Source organism: Furipterus horrens, unplaced genomic scaffold, assembly GCF_987537825.1.
Source record: "Furipterus horrens unplaced genomic scaffold, mFurHor1.1.pri manual_scaffold_17, whole genome shotgun sequence".
Taxonomy (NCBI): domain Eukaryota; kingdom Metazoa; phylum Chordata; class Mammalia; order Chiroptera; family Furipteridae; genus Furipterus; species Furipterus horrens.
In genome coordinates, this window is record NW_028327187.1 from 54,489,218 (window position 1) to 54,508,878 (window position 19,661).

The 19,661-nt window shown below is 43.5% G+C and overlaps 1 protein-coding gene and 1 pseudogene across 1 annotated transcript; both read left to right on the forward strand.

Moving 5' to 3' along the window:
* Positions 1–5,513: 5,513 nt before the first annotated feature.
* Positions 5,514–6,998, forward strand: LOC149991026 (chromobox protein homolog 1 pseudogene; annotated as a pseudogene).
* Positions 6,999–12,190: 5,192 nt separating this feature from the next.
* On the forward strand, positions 12,191–14,710 carry RIPPLY1 (ripply transcriptional repressor 1). Its single transcript, XM_090265383.1, is given in 5 exon segments — positions 12,191–12,345; positions 13,274–13,349; positions 13,956–14,020; positions 14,574–14,669; positions 14,671–14,710. Coding segments are annotated over 5 exon segments (432 nt in total).
* Positions 14,711–19,661: the final 4,951 nt, after the last annotated feature.

Below are 19,661 nucleotides of genomic sequence, written 5' to 3' on the forward strand. Positions count from 1 at the left end.
CAGTAAGTCTGGGACACATGGTCCTGATGTTCCAGCTAGCGAGGCGAAGAGCTGGAGGCTTCTTTCTTGTTGTTTGCTTGGAATTGCCTGGTGCGAGTGTTTTGTGGCCCACTTTTCAAGAGACGCCTCTCTGATCCCCACGCACCCAGTGGGGCAGGTGAGCCATGGCGAGACGGCACCTAATTGGCTGGGGGCTGCCCAGCTTGAGGCGGGCGGTAGCTGTCCAGTGAGGTGTGATGACCTCTCCCACCATCAGAGGAGACACCTGGCGCTCGTTTCCTTCGCCAATCGGATGAGCTTATAACCGGTAACTGTCTCCTCCCATGTTAAGTCGACATCTTGCGATGACGCTGGAGTGTCCTCTCCAGTGAAGCTACAAAGCCTGGGCAGGGTGATATGGCGGGCCAGCTGTTGCCCATGCAGCAGACCCCCCCTCTCTTCGCAGCTGAAGGATCCAAGGGGAAAGACAGAGTCAATACAGCTTGGCTTCAGGTGCGCCGCAGGAGTTGCCGGTGTTGACTACAACGTCAAACCGCCTTAGGGACTCCGGTTCCGGATTTTCTGTCGGATTTTCTGACCTAGAACAAATACTCCATAAATTCATATGGAACCAAAAAAGACCCTGAATAGCAAAAGCAATCTTGAGACAGAAGAACGCAGCAGGAGGAATCACAACACCAGATATCAAACAATACTACAAAGCCACTGTAATCAAAACAGTCTGGTACTGGCATAAGAACAGACATATAGATCAGTGGAACAGAATAGAGAGTCCAGAAATAAACCCAGGCCTCTATGGTCAACTCATCTTTGATAAAGGAAGAAGGAACATAAAATGGAGTGAGAAGAGCCTCTTTAACAAATGGTGCTGGGAGAACTGGATAGGGACCTGCAAAAAAATGAAACTAGACCACCAACTTACACCACACACAAGAATAAACTCAAGATGGATCAAAGACTTAAATGTAAGCCATGACACCATAAAAGTCCTAGAGGAAAACATAGGCAAGAAAATATCAGATATCTCACGTAACAATCTCTTCACGGATACATCTCCTAAAGCAAGAGAAATAAAGGAAAAAATAAATAAATGGGATTACATCAAACTGAAGAGTTTCTGCTCAGCAAAAGAAAACATCAGCAAGATGAAAAGGAAACCAACCATATGGGAAAACATATTCGCCAATGACATCACAGACAGGGGACTGATTTCCAAAATATATAAAGAGCTGATACGACTCAACATCAAGAAAACAAACAACCCAATTAAAAAATGGGCAAGGGACCTGAACAAACACTTCTCCGAAGAGGACATACAGAAGGTCCATAGACACATGAAAAAATGCTCAACATCATTAGCCATCAGGGAGATGCAAATAAAAACCACAATGAGATACCATTTTACACCAGTCAGAATGGCCATCATCAACAAATCAACAAGCAACAAGTGCTGGCAAGGATGTGGAGAAACGGGAACCCTACTGCACTGTTGGTGGGAATGCAGACTGGTGCAGCCACTATGGAGAACAGTATGGAATTACCTCAAAAGATTAAAAATGGAACTGCCTTTTGAACCAGCGACTCCACTACTAGGATTATACCCGAAGAATCTTGAAACACCAATTCAAAAGAACTTATGCACCCCTATGTTCATTGCAGCACTGTTTACAATAGCTAAGTGCTGGAAACAACCTAGGTGCCCATCTGTAGATGAGTGGATCAAAAAACTGTGGTACATTTACACAATGGAATACTATGCAGCAGAAAGAAAGAAGGAACTCCTGCCATTTGCAACAACATGGATGGAACTAGAGAGAATTATGCTTAGTGAAATAAGCCAGGCAAAGAAAGAAAAATACCATATGATATCACCTAATACAGGAAACTAAAGAACAACACAAACAAAGGAACTTATAACCGGTAACTGTCTCCTCCCGTGTTAAGTCGACATCTTGCGATGACGCTGGAGTGTCCTCTCCAGTGAAGCTACAAAGCCTGGACAGGGTGATATGGAGGGCCAGCTGTTGCCCATGCAGCAGACCCCCCCTCTCTTCGCAGCTGAAGGATCCAAGGGGAAAGACAGAGTCAATACAGCTTGGCTTCAGGTGCGCCGCAGGAGTTGCCGGTGTTGACTACAACGTCAAACCGCCTTAGGGACTCCGGCTCCAGATTTTCTGTCGGGGTTTACTCCCTTAGCCTTTCCCCTGAGGAGGTATGCCGCAAGGCAGCGGAGGTTTGGAGTCAGAGTTTCCCTTCTCCTTAGCCTTTCCCCTGAAGAGGTATGCCGCAAGGTAGCGGAGGATTTTTGGAGTCAGAGTTTTCCTTCTCTGGTGTGCCCTGACTGGAAGATCGAACCAGTGACACTTAGCTCGCAGGCCGACGCTCAATCCACTGAGCCAAACCAGCCAGGGGGAAAGAGATACAAATGTTTCAAATATTATAGATAACAAGTGATGCTGTGGCTGCCACAACATAACAGGGATAAAGGCTAATACAAAGTTTCAACATTTGTAGTTCTGGTTTTTTTCCACATTCCAAACCCAAGTCAGAGAAAGAAAACAGAAAATTACATTGAAAGAAGGATATTTGATGGCAAGAATATAATTTCTTCTAGTTACCTGTGGAAAACAATATCAAACAATGGTCTCAATAATGGTCCTTTTCTGCATTCATACCATCTTTTTTACATCAAGAAGCGGATGTTACCCCATTTGTCCTAGATCGGGTAGGCCCCGTGACAGGCATTTTCAACAAAATCTATCACAAGTGAAATTAATAGGCCTTCTAACCCAACCTTAAAGGTGCTGTCAGTTTTCACATTCTGCCTTTTAGAACAGAGCCACCACTCTATGAGAACCCCAGGCACACACAGGGAGTGAGAGGTTAAGAACAGATGTGCTTCATTTAGTAGTTTGAGTTAATTCCCAAGCTGATTATCTGGACCAATTGCCATTCATTTGGGATGTTCTGCACAAGTCAGCCCTTAGAGGACTGTAGCCCACAGCATCAGCAGGAATAATAAAATTGCTTCTGTTTAACCAACTAAGTTGTGCAGTAGTTTTTATACAAAATAAACAATTAAGAAAGTCTTCAAGATCCACATTCTACAAGGACTCATCAATTTCAATTTCAAGAATTGTCGGTTCTTCTATTTTGCTACCATCTGAAGACATTTGTTAAGTTAAATAAAAGAAATCGAGTGGTGATTTATAAGATACAGTGCAAGAACTTGGCAACAGAAAGATAAATAACAAAGATACTTCTCTTAATATCTTTTAGTGTTATGGAAAGCTCAGTATTATAAGCATGAAATCCTGGCTGGTTTGGCTCAGTGGATTGAGCGTCGGCCTGCGAGCTAAGTGTCGCTGGTTCGATCTTCCAGTCAGGGCACATCAGAGAAGGAAAACTCTGACTCCAAAAAACCTCCGCTGCCTTGCGGCATACCTCTTCAGGGGAAAGGCTAAGGGAGTAAACCCTGACAGAAAATCCGGAGCCGGAGTCCCTAAGGCGGTTTGACGTTGTAGTCAACACCGGCAACTCCTGCGGCGCACCTGAAGCCAAGCTGTATTGACTCCGTCTTTCCCTTGGACCCTTCAGCTGCGAAGAGAGGGGGGGGTCTGCTGCATGGGCAACAGCAGACCCTCCATATCACCCTGCCCAGGCTCTGTAGCTTCAGCTTCACTGGAGAGGACACTCCAACGTCATCACAAGATGTCGACTCAACACGGGAGGAGACAGATACCGTGTCACTCCCGAGTCGGACTGCACAGCCATTCTCAGCGGTGCAGATAGACTCTTAAGAAGCTACACCATCGTCTCTCGAGACGGACGGCTGCCGAACGAAGTCTGTATTCATGTATTACATTTGTATCTGATAGGTAGTGCAGAGGTTAAAAAAGGGAAATCTAAAGAAATTTTTGAAAAATATGATGAATGACATGAAATTAAACGGAATTAAAATTGAGATAAAAAATTAAATATCTGTTTGAGAAACCCCAATATTTTTCATACAGGACATTTTTTAATTTAATATATTTTCAATATATTTTGTATATATTTCAGTACAGTTGATGTAGTAATAAAAGCTGTAAAATAAGCAGAGACAAAATCTTGAGGCCATTTAAAATCAATACATTTGGATCCTTTGCACATACAAATATCAAAGAGTCACTTTAATATTTTAAGAAGGCATTGTCATTTATCAGTCTTAAGAAAAAAAAGGTTGGTAAAAGTAAAACCTATTTTAAAGTGAGGTATAATACTACCACTTATTTTCACAAGAGAGTGGCATGGTCTGGAATTACTTTATGGCATAACTTCTTGCAAAACTTGACAAAATATATGAAAAAAAATTGAAGATATCAGGCAATGACTAGCATAGCACAGTAATTTTTATGAGAAGGAATATAAAGGAGCTGAGCTCTACTATTGCCCAGACCCTCTGCATAAAGGCATATTCACCTATACATATGACAAGAGGTTAATATCAAAAATTTATAAAGAACATACAAAACTCAAGGCCCCCCCCAAAAAAAATCCAATTAAAAATGAGCAAATTATAAGATATTGAAGAAATAAATTGAAGAAATTACAAATAAGTAAAAGCACATACCATGTTCATGGACAGAAAGAATTAACATCATTAAAATATCCTTGTTATCTAAAGCAATCTATAGATTCAATGAAATTCCTGTCAAGATTCCAATATCATATTTCACAGAACTAGAACAAATATTTCAAAAATTTAAGTGGAACCCCCAAAGGCCCCACATAGCAACAGTGATCCTGAGAAACCAGTACAAAGTTGGGGAACTCATGAGTTTCTTTTTACTAAACTCTGGTATTGAGAGTTATAATTCTGGCGGCAGGCAATCGGGCCCCTAACAAAACAGCCTGTGGGTTCTGTTTCAATCGGCGAGCCCAGGGGTTTTGTTACAATATGTCATCAGTTTGGTTCAAATAAATTCTTATAAAAATGTTTAAAAAGTAGTATATTTTACAGCATGTCTTAGTACATACATTCATGTATACTTAAATATAGACCTAGATCTATGACTAAAACAAAAGTTTCACAGAACATTATGTACCCTTACTACACATGATTCACTCTTCTATTTGCTGTTCATTCATTCTGTTAAATGCTGGTTGCGACCCACTAAATTAATTTTAAGCCCTGCCGTTAGATATGACCTACAGTATGCTCTGTAATAAGCCCTATACAGTGTGGGCTTAAGACCTTCAAAGATCCTAAACCTTGAAAAGATTACAGGTGAAAAGTCTTGGCATGTTTACAGAGTGCGGGTCAAGTCAAGGGGAGCTGCAGTGGAAGATGTGTGGAGGGCATTGGAGGAAAAAAACTGGAGAGGCAAGCTGGGCTTAGGCAGCAAAAGGCTTCAATTGCCACACAAAAGAGTTTGAACATTTCCTATAGGCAATTAGGACTCACTGAAAGATTTTAAATACAGGAAGACTCTTACTTAGTTTTTAGAAAGATCACTGGAGTGGCTGTGAAGATGAGTTGGAAAGGCCAAGTCAAGGACAGGGGAACCTATCTGGAAGGTGTTCCAGGCATCCAGGTGAGAGAGCACAGGTAAGGCCATAACAGAAGAAACAGCTGGGAGAACGGAAGCACAAAGTTGGCAGATTTGAGAAATGGTGAAGACTACAACCAATAGGGCATGGTGGCTAAGCTTTTTAGCTTAAATAACTGGGCCAATACACTGGTTACAAGGCAGGTACAGAGGAGGTTTGGCTGGGAGAGAAAAATGGTTCCATTTTGTAATGACTCTGAGATAACTTTTGGAGAATTTCAGGCTGGAAACATAATTCTCAATATTTTATTCAATATAGGTTAATGAAACCGACATAGAAAAACTAACACTTTATTTTTGACATTAAAGAAATAAAGTAACTCCCACCATTACCATTATTTTTAAAAATAAAATATTTTGCCACCAAAAAATGGGGAGGGCATAATCTCAGAATAAAAGGCAGTCCTTTATAATTGAATACATTTAGTTTATTGAAAAACTCTAGAGAGGGGAGGGCTGTTGGCTGGGGCCTGCGGGACACTGCTTCAGTGAGGGGCTTGATCACGGCCGCCGGCGTGTTGCTTTTCTGGGCGCCACTCCTCCGGCCCGCCTGACGCGACGCGCCAGTAGCTTGGCACCGATTCCTCTCATGCTCTTGGGCGTTGCTTTAAGCAGCGTCACTCTTTATACTAGAAAGCTGGCGGGCACTACGGGGAAAAAACAAAACAAGAAGAAAGTGGAAGAGGTGCTAGAAGAGGAGGAAGAAGAATATGTAGTGGAAAAAGTTCTAGACCGTCGAGTGGTAAAGGGCAGAGTAACTCCTCAAGTGGAAGGGGTTCTCAGATGAAGACAACACGTGGGAGCCAGAAGAGAACCTGGATTGTCCTGACCTCATTGCTGAGTTTCTACAGTCACAGAAAACAGCACATGAGACAGATAAATCAGAAGGAGGCAAGCGCAAAGCTGACTCTGATTCTGAAGATAAGGGAGAGGAGAGCAAACCAAAGAAGAAGAAAGAAGAGTCAGAAAAGCCACGAGGCTTTTCCCGGGGTTTGGAGCCAGAGCGGATTATTGGAGCTACAGACTCCAGTGGAGAACTCATGTTCCTGATGAAATGGAAAAACTCTGATGAGGCTGACCTGGTCCCAGCGAAGGAAGCCAATGTCAAGTGCCCCCAGGTTGTCATATCCTTCTATGAGGAAAGGCTGACGTGGCATTCCTACCCTTCGGAGGATGATGACAAAAAAGATGACAAGAATTAACTCTCCTGAGTACCAGCCCCTGTCACATCTGACTGTGGGTTTCAAGTGGGGAGGGGAACAGATTCTACTTGTCTTGACACCATAGAGGTGGCTTGAGAAGATGTCCTTTGAAGAGCCAGTATAGTTTCTGTGCCCTACAGCAGCCCAAGTGCTTTAAAGCCGTTCCATGCTGTATAGTTTGCACACCCATCCAAGTGGAGGGGAAGGAGAATAAGTGTTTCAAGGCAGCCATTCTGCACTTTGCTGAGAAAAGCAAGGGCCTTCTATGAAGGATAAAACTTGCAGAATGGGTGTGTGGGAGGGCAAAAAGATACTGTAGATCTTCAAAGAGCATTTCCACAACCCACAGCCTTCTTCCCAATAGTATTAACTGCATTTTTACAGCGTAGCATGTGTGTAGTTTTTGATTATTACTGGTGTATTATTTGGGGGTGGGTAGGGTAGGGTGGGAATGAAGGGAGATGGGTAGGATTGTTTTGTTAAAATTTGGGGCCATGTTGGGGAAATGGTGAAACAATGGATAGAGCAAACAACTAATGATTTGGTCCTGTGTCCAGAATATTTTATCTTTTCAAAAAATATCATTGCCAATCTAATTGAAGTACTGTGAGAGACTGTTTAAAAGCTGTGACTACCTGAAACTTACAAGCCAAGGTGTTCCCTGCCTGAAATGAATGCTGTTCCCAACAAAGGACTAAGCCAGTTGATAAGTTAGCCAAAGTTGCTATTTTGAGGATGGAAACTGGTTGAGAAGGGAGCGAATCTTTTAATGAATCATATACATAGGAAGGTCATTCTGTCTTAGAGGTGCTAATTCTTGAAATTGACAAGAAGACCCTTTGTTTTCCAATCATGATGCTATAAATATTAGTTTGTCGATCCAAGTTACTGGCTGAGGTATTTGGGGAGGGGAAGAGGGTGACATAGGAGGCCTGAGAATAAAGAGAAGGGCCCATTCTCTTAGAGTAGAAAACTCTTGGAACTTCTCTGTTTTCTGAACTTTGGACTCTGAAACCATTGGTGGCAGCATTTAATCACTGACAGCACAAGTTCATCGAATCACTTCAAGAGTTGGATTATTTCAACAGCCCTGGTCTCAGGAGAAGATTATACTTTCATACTGGGGCAGTGGTTCACTTTAAAAACACACACACAAATTCTTTTTTAATCCTAAGGAGGAACTAATACCCAAAATGCTGTCTTGGCTCATGAAATCCATCAATTCTCGACATGATCCAGACCTGCTTCTAGAATTTCACTGTAAAATTTTTTTAGGCATGTGTTAGGTTTCTGTGAAAATTGTTTAAATGTAAACATACCACACTGTCAGTTTTTGTCTTAATAAAACTATATAGATTAAAAAAAAGAAAAACTCTACATTTGATGTTTCTCCCATTTTGCTGTGACCTATCAAAAACATTACTATAATTGAGAATCACAGATTTAAGGAATGGGCAGAGGAAAAGAGGTCAGCAAATGAGATCAAGAGGAATGCTTCTAGAATTAGGAGGAAAAACCAGGAGAGAGTGATCATGGAGGCCCAGAGAGGAAGGAGAATTTCAGAAATGAGGACTTGGCCAACAGTGTCTTTTGTCATCCAGAGTTCAAAGAGATCACTGAATTTGACAATTAGGAGGTCATTGGTGACCTTTGACAGTGCCCTTTCACTAGGAGGATGGGGCTAGGGCCAAACTGCAATAGGTTGAGCTGCGAATGGAAGTTGGGAAAAGTGGCAACTTAGAGTTTAGACTCTACTTTCAACAAATTTGAGGGTAAAGGAAAGAAAAGGAAGAGGGAAGGAGAGAGGAAGGAAGAGAGAAAGATTCAGAGAGAGAAGAGAGCAAGTTAGGCAAGCAAGAAAACTCATCTGAGGAAGAAGAGGTTTTTTTGAGGGGGAGGAAAACAACAACATTCTATAATAGGAAGAGAAAAAGCTAGTATAAAGAAGCTGAACTTTCCTGAGGAGAAGGGGCATGCTGTCTGAAGAAAGGGCCCAGACAAAAAGGGTGGATGAGGCCAAGGCCCTGGGAAAGAGATTATTTTTTAACAAGAGGGGCACCTTGTCCCCTAAGAAGGGAGGGATGGAGGAAAAGGAAGTTGGAAAGGCAGGCCAATTTGGAGGGGGGCAGGACACTGAGTTAATTCATGCTTGGAGGCCTCTGTTTTCTCAGGCAAGTGGGCAGAGAGGTTGCTCCATGCAGAAAGTTGGTGGGGCAGGAACATGGTAAGGAGCTGAAGAAAGTTTGGAATATGGCACAGGGAAATATAACTCCTGGAGCTGGGGACTTGTCAAGGGAACATGCTCAAGGGTGGCTGAGAGGTACTGTGGCCCAGCTGAGGTTGATTGAGTCTGTTTTCCCCTGTGTGGGTCTTGTCTCCCTCCCTAGACTATAAGTACCTTGAGACAGGGTCTACAGCACTTTCTTATTTCTAGTCCATTCCCTGGCCAGGCAATGCCCAGCAGCATCTGTCCCAGAAGAGACACTCAGCCCTCATGGAAGGATTTGGCAAAGCAATCTCTGACAAAACCCAGAAGCATTATAGGTCTGTGAAACAGGTAGGATCATTATTGCCCTGGCAAGCAGTTCTTCACTTTGGTTGTCCCAAAACTTTCCTGCCACCCTGTTAGCCACCTTACACACCTGTTCCTTGATAAATGCAAAGGAGAACAGCCAGGATCCCACTTCTTCACAGCAACATTTGCAGGCCTTAAATAGTTTAGGCTGGGGAGGCCAACAAGAGAGGCCAGTGGCTTCATCTCTCACAAGCTGAATGTGGCTGAGGCAATTCTTGGAAAGTAGCGAGACAAAACAGTTGTGTAGGGATAACAAAGGGCCATAGAGACAGGTCTGAAGGCTGCCTGGGCTCCAAGAAAGCATGCTGGGAATCCTGAGGACTGTTTGTTCGGGGGAGTGAAGGGTGTGGACATCCCCAATCATGAATGATTGAGGTGGAATGAACACAAGTTCAAGATGTGAGGTGGCAAGGATCGGGCATGAGCCCTTGGCTCAGAAGTAATGTTCACCTCTTCTCCCTTTTCCCTCTTCACTCCTGCCTATTTTCAGAGACCTTGGCCACTTAGAGGTCAAAAAGTTCCAAGGGTGTGACAGTAGGTCTGTTTCTTTCTCCATCATTCACCTGTCTTCCAGCCCAATCTCTTCAACTTGGCTTCCTCTTTCAGATTCCCTCCTCATTTGAGTCAGTGATACAGCATGAGCAAATTCTCATCTTCTGGAGGTTAAGTTAGTAAGAACTCTCAGAGACTAATAAAAACTTGGGACCCAGCAGCCCTCATTTTCTTCCCAAATATTTTCTTCTCTAGGATCCAGGGTCTGGTCTGCACTTACACAATTCAGGGACAGAGAACTTACCCCATTTCACCACATGTAATATACTTATTTTTATTAAGGGCCAGTACAGTGCCAGGCTCTTAAGTGGTGGCTCGGCTGTTAGAAAGTTTTCCTTTGATTGAGCCAAAATGTGTCTCCCTGTAGCTTCCACTTCTGGGCTTCTTCCCTGTCCTTTGAAGCCATACAGAACAAGTGTAATCCCACTGAAGTCTAATCCTCAAGTATTTGAAAATGGCTGCCATCTCCCCAAGAGCTTTCTCCTCTCTGCATATAAGCATTTCTTTCTATTTATTTTTATGTGTCATTACTTTTGATTACCCAAATGATATCAGGTCTTGTGGAACATTTCAGAAAACTCAGAAAAGCATAAACAAGAAAGTAAAGATCTACCATAATCTCACACCCAGAACCAACCACTGTAATATTCCTCTTTCTTTTAACCAGTCTTTTTCCCCCTGCATACTGTATATTTTACACTTTTTTCTTACCAAAATGGGATTCTCCTCTAAGTTATATTGTAGAGGCTTCTTTTTTCACTCTTTAATGCATTAACTCTCCTCCAATCTTCTACCAAACCAATTTTAATACAATATTGTATAACTGTTCAATGATTTATTCAACCGGCTTTCTAAAATGAGACATTTAGGTTGTTTCAAATTTTTCTTTGCTGTAAAGAACACAGTGGGGCTGGAATTTGAAGTGGGGTAAGTGAACAAAGAGGAGCGCTCAAATCAAAGTATTCATTCTATTTTAGCGTTTGCTTTTTTCACTTTCTCTGTAGATAATTATACCTCTTAGAACATGATTGTGAGTGCCTGATGAATATTTGGTTGTAAGGACTTTTCCTAATTAATCTAAAAGTTTCCTTTTATTGGACATTTAAGGTTGTTTCTAATTTTTGACCATTACAAACCCGACTGTGATGAACATCCAAGAAGCTATATTAACACTGGTGCTGGACACTGAGGTCAGCAAGAACATTTTCAGGACTTCTAACTCATAAGGAGCCTGCCAGTAGCTGTAGCTGGAAGATTTCTGTCAAAACCCTAGAGGATTGGCTAAGGCCAAGGACTGTGCTCAAGCCCCTGGGCTTGCCTGGGGTCAATTCCCATTTACGCAGCTCCTGTCAGAGTGTTCAGGCTGCAGGGCCTTTTGGGACCACTGAGCTCACAGCCTCTTCTCACATGTGAGGAAGTGAAGCCCTGCGGTCAGGGGTGGTCCTTTGGCAGTTTAGCAGCTGGGTAAAACCTCCTGCAGCACCCTGGCTCCTGGACTGGAAGTCTAGGTAGAAGATTTGTAATCTGACCTGGAAGCCCTGACAATGCTGCTTGTGTTTCCTTACCTTAAGAACCACTCACTGCTGAGGCTGGAAAGGGGATTCAGGAACTTTTGAAAATGATCTGACTAGTAAAAAAGAGGGCATTGAAAGAAGACTTGAGGTCTCCCCTTAGACAACTAGACCTGCTCTACCCAGAACCTCCTTTTCCCCTAACCCAGTGTATAATTAATGGCAGTCACGCTATCAGGTCTGCCCGGCAAATATATTTGGGGTTTGAGCTGAAATAACAGGCGAGTTCCTCATTCTCCTTAGCCAAGTCATTTAGCTGTCCTTCTGGTTAGGAATGAGCTGTGGTAAAGGTGTGTCTATCCAACCCTCTCTGCCTGACAACTTTCTGTGGTTTCAGGTACTAATGAAGAGTCTCACCTTTTCCTCCTCCTGCTACTGCTGAGGGAATTCTCACAAATGGTGTATGATTTGCTCCTTCTGTGTTTTCCTTTCTGACTGGAGGTAAAGATAACCTCTCACCCCTCACTGATTCTCTGTTTATTCAACTGGGAGAGATTTCACACCCAGGAACCCAGCTCTCCTTTTTTGAGCATTTTTCTTAAATATTCACTCCCCCCCAAGTCGCCCACCTCTGTACTTCTCTGAATAATTTATGAGTACAGGCATGTCTTATAAAGGGTCTCCCTAGAAGGGCCAAGAGTGCAACAGGTTCTGAGAAATAGGAGCCCTCACAGCCTGCCCACTCTTGACACCCTAAGGATGGATCCTTCTGTTCCCACTGCTGCAACTGCCCCTGTCCCAGCCCTGGCCCTAAATGTGGCTCCAGCCCTAGCACATGCTCCCCTGAGACCCTCTGGCCTGTTAAGCCCATCGCCCCTTCTCTTCTCTGGACAAGAAGTTGATGAGAGTGAAAGGTAAGTGAAACTTGGCCTTTGGCAGCCTGAACTCTGGTTTAGTGGGTTTTCTGGGAAAGAAAGGAAAATGAGATGTCCAAGATGTCCCTGTTGTCTGTGAAGGAAAAAAAAAAAAAAAGGAAGAAAAAAAGGAAAGGCCTCATAGCCCTCAGAAGCTGTCCCTTCCACATCTTAGGCTAGAATATCTCAGCTAAATTTTTACCTAATCCCTTTGGGTGACAGGAGGAGATTTGGGGACAGTGGACATTGCCAAAGCTAAAAGCTGAGCAGCCAGACCCTCATGGGAAAAGTTGCTCAGTCCACTGAGAGGCACACTGGAGAATGTCATGAAACCTGGGTTGAACATGACCTAGGCTGCAGAGCAGGGAAAGAGGGTTAAAGTCCCAAGAGGCCTTTGACTGGAGGACTGTATCTTTACTGACCACATTATAAGACTTCCATTTGCTTTTCCTTTACTTCTGGAAGTCTAGTCAGCCCAGGACTTTTTCTGGCCCCTTTCCCCAGCCCAGAAAGAGTGTAGGACTCTGACTTCTGCTTCTTGGAGCAGGAGGTAGAGGGCAAGATATTCACCACCCAACCCTCATTCATTCATCCAAACATGAAGGAGTTCAACAGATATTTACTGAAACCCCACTGTGTACCAAGCACTGTGCTAGGTGTTGTGGATCCAGATATGATCAAATATAAATCTGCCCTTAAAAAGCTCAAAGGCAAGTAAACAATTACAAAACTATGATAAGAGCAATGACAACATTGTTGAAGCAGAGAGGAGAGGCATTGATCCTGACCTGGGCTTAGGGTGCTTAGGAAAGGTTTCTTGAAGTGTATGGCATCCAAGCCAAGTGTTTTTGGAGGCCCTTTTGTTATCTCAGGGAGTCCACATTCCAGTCTCCTTCCTCTACTGATGGATCTCTGCTCGGTGTCCTAGAGCAGCTTGTCTTTGGATACCCTGGCTGTGCTCTTCAAGTGACCCATCAAGGCAGGTGAGGAAACTTGTGGATTTGGTGAGTTTGAACCCCTGTTACACATGTTTATATGCAGCCGTGTGTGTTCACACTGACCAGGTTCCTTTCCAGAGAACCCCTGACCTCAGTCCAGGGCTGCAATTCTAGGAAACCATCTTCACAGCCTTGCTCATATTTGATTCTTACAATTGCTCTAGGAGGAAGGCAGACGTGAGGTTTTGGTGCAATTTAAAGATAAAGAGACTGAAGCCAAGAGTAGGGAAGGGTTTGAGCAGGCACCAAAGCTAGGCTATGGTAGAGCTGCTGCTAGAATACTGGTCTCCTGGCACCTAGCCCCAGTGTTCTTCCTTCATCCCCACCCCCAAATCTTTGCTGCTCCAATAGAACTCTGTTCCCCAGACAGTTTCCAAACAGGTGTTAGAACAGAGGCAGAAAAGTTAACAATCCCCAGGGCTTTCTCCATTCGTTTTTCAACCAGAACCAGGACAGACCCCTTTTTGGGGGGTGGGGGAAGGAGCTAGACCCCAGAGATGTCTAAGGTCTCTTTCTAGATCCTCTTACCTACAGGTTTCTGATCCTTGAAACAGAGAAAGCAGTTACTTGGCCATGCCCTTTGATCCACATGCTAACTTTTGCTTTGAACAGGCCACTGGTGGGGCAACAAATGCCAAGGTCACCAAAGCTGACTCCAACTTTCATCATCCTGTCAGGTAAGCTTCTGGAACCAAGCTCAGGACTTGATATAAGTTTATTAGCTCTTTAAATCCTCATAACAGCCCTGTGAATCAGGAGGAGGGAAGCAATGCTATGATCACTATTTCATAGACCAGAAAACTGAAGCCCAGAGAGATTAGGACTTTGCCAACGTTGCCTTCCCTGGAAGTATTGTCAATGACCCCTTAAAAATCAGTCCCTATGGACAGGTCAGTGAAAGAAGACTCAGTAGGAGGTGGAGGACACTGGAGAAATGTGGAGAACTGTTGTTTAGAGGCCTTCTGAGGTTGCGGTGGAATCAGTATCAGAACTGATAGATACTGGGGTTGGGTCTCCCCACAGTTATAGGCCCGCCATATGTTACTTTTCCGCCTGGAGTCATTTTGTAACAATTCATAAAATTCTGTTACAAAGCTCTCTTTCTTTCTTTCTCACACCATTACTGCAGGTAAGACAAGGAATTTGGGGGCTGGTTTTTTTTGTGGTCCTACTGACCCTTCTGCGCATATGAGACCTAAGTTAGGGGCCATGTTTCTTCTTTGTCCACAGGCTCTTCTGGCCCAAATCCCACTCCTTTGACTACCTATACAGTTATGGGGACATTTTACTGCAGAACTTTCCTGTCCAAGCAACCATCAATCTGTATAGACTCAGACAGTGAAGAGGAAGAGGAGGAGGAAGAGTAGGAAAAAAGGAGGCAGATGAAAAGAGGCCAGAAGGGTGTGTGAGGATACCAGGGTCAGCACCACACAGAATCACAACTGATCCTCCTCCCATCTCTGACCTATCCAAACTAAGCCAGAGTCTGATTAGGGTTCCATATGCCTGACAAGGCTTCATAGCATCCATTAGCCAGGAATCTCCAGGCACAGATCTCTGGATTGAAAGTTGGGTCCTTGCAACACCAGCTTACCCTGGCTCTATCTGACTGAACTGTGAGCCTAGGCCTCTGGCATCTCATAGTCTGGGTTGCTGTTGTGTTGACAGTGGGAGGGTTCTAGGAGCACTAGGAGAAGGAAGACCTGCTTTCTGAAGCCACCAGGAAGCAGACCAAGACAAAGCATGCCCATGTAGAGGGGAACTGTCACTCCTTGGGGCTCTTGGACTCCTCAGCCTTCCAGGTGGCCACATAGTCCTATCTCACCATAGAAAAACTGACTTCTGGCTTCACCTTCAGGGCTACCAATACCAGATACAAGCAAAGTTGGGATAGTTTTCTGATGAATTTTGCAGCAAAGGGAAGGGGAATCTAGAGAATCAGCTTGTTTTGGGGACCTCCCTCCATTCTGGCTGCTATCCACTGGGACCTCTGTTGGAATGACATGAATCAGGAGAAGGATAAACTAGATGATGTTTGCCTTTTTCCTGGAACTGTGCTGATTTCTTAACTGAACTGTGTCCATATTGTGAAGCCATGTGCACAGGGTCAGAGACCAGCTCAAGGCCAATAAATTGCTCTGTCCGAGGTCAGTTTGCAGATGGGGATGTAGGACCAAATGCCCAGCACAGGGCCAGCCTGCTCTGTCAGCTTGTGAAATCAGGTTAGATTAAACTTCAAACACACCTTGGAAAGGAGGCAGAAAGGCCCTAAAAGTGTGGCTTAAAAATTGGGAGTAGAGCTACGGTTTGGGGTCAGGGGTAAGAGGTGCAGCCTTAGTTCAGCCTTGGAGATGAGTGTGTACATATGGGGAGGGGAGCTTTTGGGGTTACTCAGGCCTATTAATTTTACTTCCACAGCTTAGGCCCTCATGCCTTACCCTTGCCCCAAATACTCCTTGATTAATTTTCATGCATCAGCATATTCCTCTGCAATTCATCCTCCACAGTGACCACCAGATCAGATCATGTTGTGCCCCTGCTTAAAGCCCTACTGTAGCTCTTTATTGCCTCACCAAAAGTTGAACTTATCTTTTCTTTTAAATCACAAATCCTCTTGAGAATCTATGGTTTTTCTACTAATATATTCACAAATAAAGCCCTTAAGTTGATATCCCAGGCTGTCCAACTGTTTGGTTGTTGACTGTGTCTCTTTTTTAAAATTTGTTTTTATTAAAATATAACTGACATGCAATATTATATTAGTTTCAGGTGTACAAAGTAGTCATTTGACATTTATCTACCTTACAATGTGATCGCCACAATAAGTCTAGTACCATCTGACACCATACAAAGTTATGGTGATATTATTGACTATTTTCCCTATGCTGTACACTATATGCTGTGGCTTATTTTATAATTGAAAATTTGTACCTCTTATTCCCCTTCACTTACCTGTCTCTTCAGATTATCTCTCAACACTGGAAGCTTATGCTGTCTGTCCTTGAATGCGTCATGCTTCCTAACACCTCTGTAGTTTTAAATCTCTGTGTGGAATTCTCTTCCACTTTTACATGACTAATAAACTCCCATTCATCCAGTAAGATTATGTCAGACACCTTTCTTGTGAGCAGCCTCTCAGACCCCTGAGTCCAGGTTGGGTGCCCCCATTACTTTCAGTGCCGTCCTTATCATAGCATCCACCCTCTTTTTATGCAATAAGATGGGGCTGTGTTTGATATCTAGGTGTGACTTCATTGCACAGCACACTGCCAGGCACAAAGCAGGCACTCAGGAAATGTTGAAGAAAAAAGATTCTCAGGTCTTCTTAAAGCAATTCTTTGCAGAACTGCCTCTGTCCCCCTTCCAACCCCCCAATTTGCTGGCTTCTCATATCTTTGCCTAGTTACAAGCAGGACAGGGTAACGCCGTCTGATTCAAGAAGAAAGTACTGCCCATCTTTCTTGGCTTCTTTGATCAACTTGTGACAGGCTGCTTCAGTTCTGAGCCCAGCGAGGACTTCCCTGAATTGGACTCAGCCTTGAGCAAGTAACCAAATTCACACACTGATGCCATCTATTGGTCAAAATTTAACCTTGTTCCTTAATACTGCCAGGCAGTTGAACTTTGCTATAATCCATTTAGTCCATTCTGTTTGTGCTTTTAAGTAAAGTGGAATCTACCATGTGCGAACTGTATGACCTTGCACAAGTTACTTATCCACTCTGAACCCCAGTCTCCTCATCTGTAAAATGGGCAAAGTAATGATGCTTCCTCTCAGGTTTGGTGTGGGGATTCAATGTAAAGTAGTTAGCATAGCCCCCCGCATATAGTAAAATACTCAAAAAGTGATCATAGTCATAGTTTATAGTTGTAGTATTGTTTTTTATTAATTTTATAACAAATGAGTTTATAGGTTCAAGTCAGCTAATGACTGGTTTACTCAACAAATGACTGATTTATCAGTCATCTCCACCTGATCTCCCTGGCACTTGAAGGTTTATCAGTCAAAGAATCTTTGCAGTGTTTGTCTTTCATTAACAAAGAAACCACAAAACAGAGGCCAAATGTAGCTTCTTGGGACAGAGGTTTCAAAACTCATTTTTTGTGCTTTAGCAGGAACACCCTTCTTTTGCATTGAATGAAGAAGCCCAATATAGAAACTAAATAGAGCTGGAGATGTCTTGGTAGAAACCACAATGGGGGTGTGGGCACAGAATTCCCACTCTGGTGTCCTATCTCTTGTGTACTAAGTCTCTCTGCCCCCTTCTGTGAGGCACTGCAGGGATCCCTAGATTGTGGGGAAGACTATTTGAAAACCACTGTCAAAAGGGTTAAAATAAGATTGATATGAAGTCCAATGAGGATCAGTATTTCAACATGTTCAGTGTTCTGTTTAAAATCCTTGTTTTAGTTCTTAAGCTCCCAGCATTTAATAACTCAAAAATTGCTCCAGTCCCCCACTGCACATGTGGTTGCTAAGTAATTGGAATTCACTGTTCTGACTAAACACAGCCCAATGTGAGTTACTTTGTGCTGGATTTATCCAGTCCTTATAACAACTTCAAAACCAGTGCAGAAACTCAGGAGAAAAATCCCTGTGTAAAACTGAGAGTCCTTCTTCAGTTCTACCCCAGTTAGCCCATCCTAGTGCCCCATACTTCCCTGCCCCAGAACTGATGCCTCCTGTGTACCCCACCCCATGGTAACAGAGAGAGGGCATATTGGTTGAGCATGAGACTGCATTTTAACTAGACCTTGAAGGATGGGCCCAGCTAGAGATGGAGGGAGAATACTTTTCAGAAAGAGGCAGCAATAAGTATTCTTTCATTAACCTGATATTTATTGAGCACCTACTCTGTTCCAGGAACTAATATGATAATGATTAAGAGCATGAGCTTTGGAGGCAGAAGTGCCTGGGTTCAAATCCCATATCTGCCACATGTTGACTCTTTTGATAGGCTCACTTCCTTTTGGTGTCAAGGTCAGCTCTCTGCTCTCAACCCTTTCAGTACCACCTCTGTAGGCCCAGATTATATCACACACACACACACACTACACTACACATGTTCATTAAAAGTTGTCTATTCTCCTGTCTCTGGGCATGGAAAGCACTGTCCCCTACACCAGTGGGTGGTACCAACTGCACCTCTCATTCCCACCCCCAGCTGTACCTGTGTGGTTATCTAGTGGGCAGTTTGTCTCTCTTACACCCTAGACCCCTGTTGCAAAATGGCTATCAATCCTCTTCCCAAACAAGGTTGTTAGGTGGCCTGAGTTCATTGTCTTGACCTGTCAGGGGCCTGGTGTTGCTTACTGTGTTTTTTATTTATTCCAAGATAGCAAGGCTTGTGGCAAACTCCAGGCAAGCACACAACCCCAGGTACAAAAACCTGGCATAGAGTGAGTGCTCAGTAAGTGGTAGCCATAATACTCTTTTCCAGATATTTGCTACTCATGTTATAGCCATGATCTTCTATGGTATTATAATCACAACAATCCTAGAAGATAGGCACAGTTATTATGTCCATTTATGAATCAGAAAAATACCTGGCTTTGTGTGGTTGCATGGAGGTTGCTACAAGCCTTTCCAAAGAGGGGTAAACCAAGAACACAGTAACTAACACAAGGCCCCTGAGAGGACAGAACAGTGAACTTGGGCTACTATTTTAAAATAGGACTGGGGAGGACAGAAGACAAATTGTGCACTGGATAATCACCCACGCACTGTTGGGGTAAGTGGATAGGAGATGGTATACAAGTGATCACCTGTAACACTTTCTAAGTGTGAGACACTTTACCTGTATTCCTCATTTAATCCTCACAAAAATCCTGAGACATAAGTACTAGAATCACCTTCATTTTATATATGAGGAAACTGAGGTTCAGTGAGGTTAAGGAATTTTCTCTAGGTCATACAATGCATTAAATGGCTGAGCCAGCACTTGCCCTAGGTTACACCAATGATTAAAAACAAACAAACAAACAAACAAAAAAACTAGACAGGATTCATGTTCTACTCATTTCAGAGCCCAGTACTTTCAGGAGGTGAAATCGACATGGTTTAGTGAAGAATTAAATCTCTTGGAGGACACAAGAGAAAATGTTGCTGTTCTGACTGGAGGGAAGTGAGTCAGAGGTTGCAAACAATTCTGGGCCAGAAAAAGCTGGGATCCTCTGAAAGGTATAACCAAGGGAGGGATGTTTGGTGGCATCCTGTGGGGCAGTGACAGGCTGTCACAGAAGCTGGGTTGCAGTCATGGGGCTACCAAAGGAGAGGGGCAGATGAGAACGTCTGTTCAGCTCTGTGGCCTCTGAATG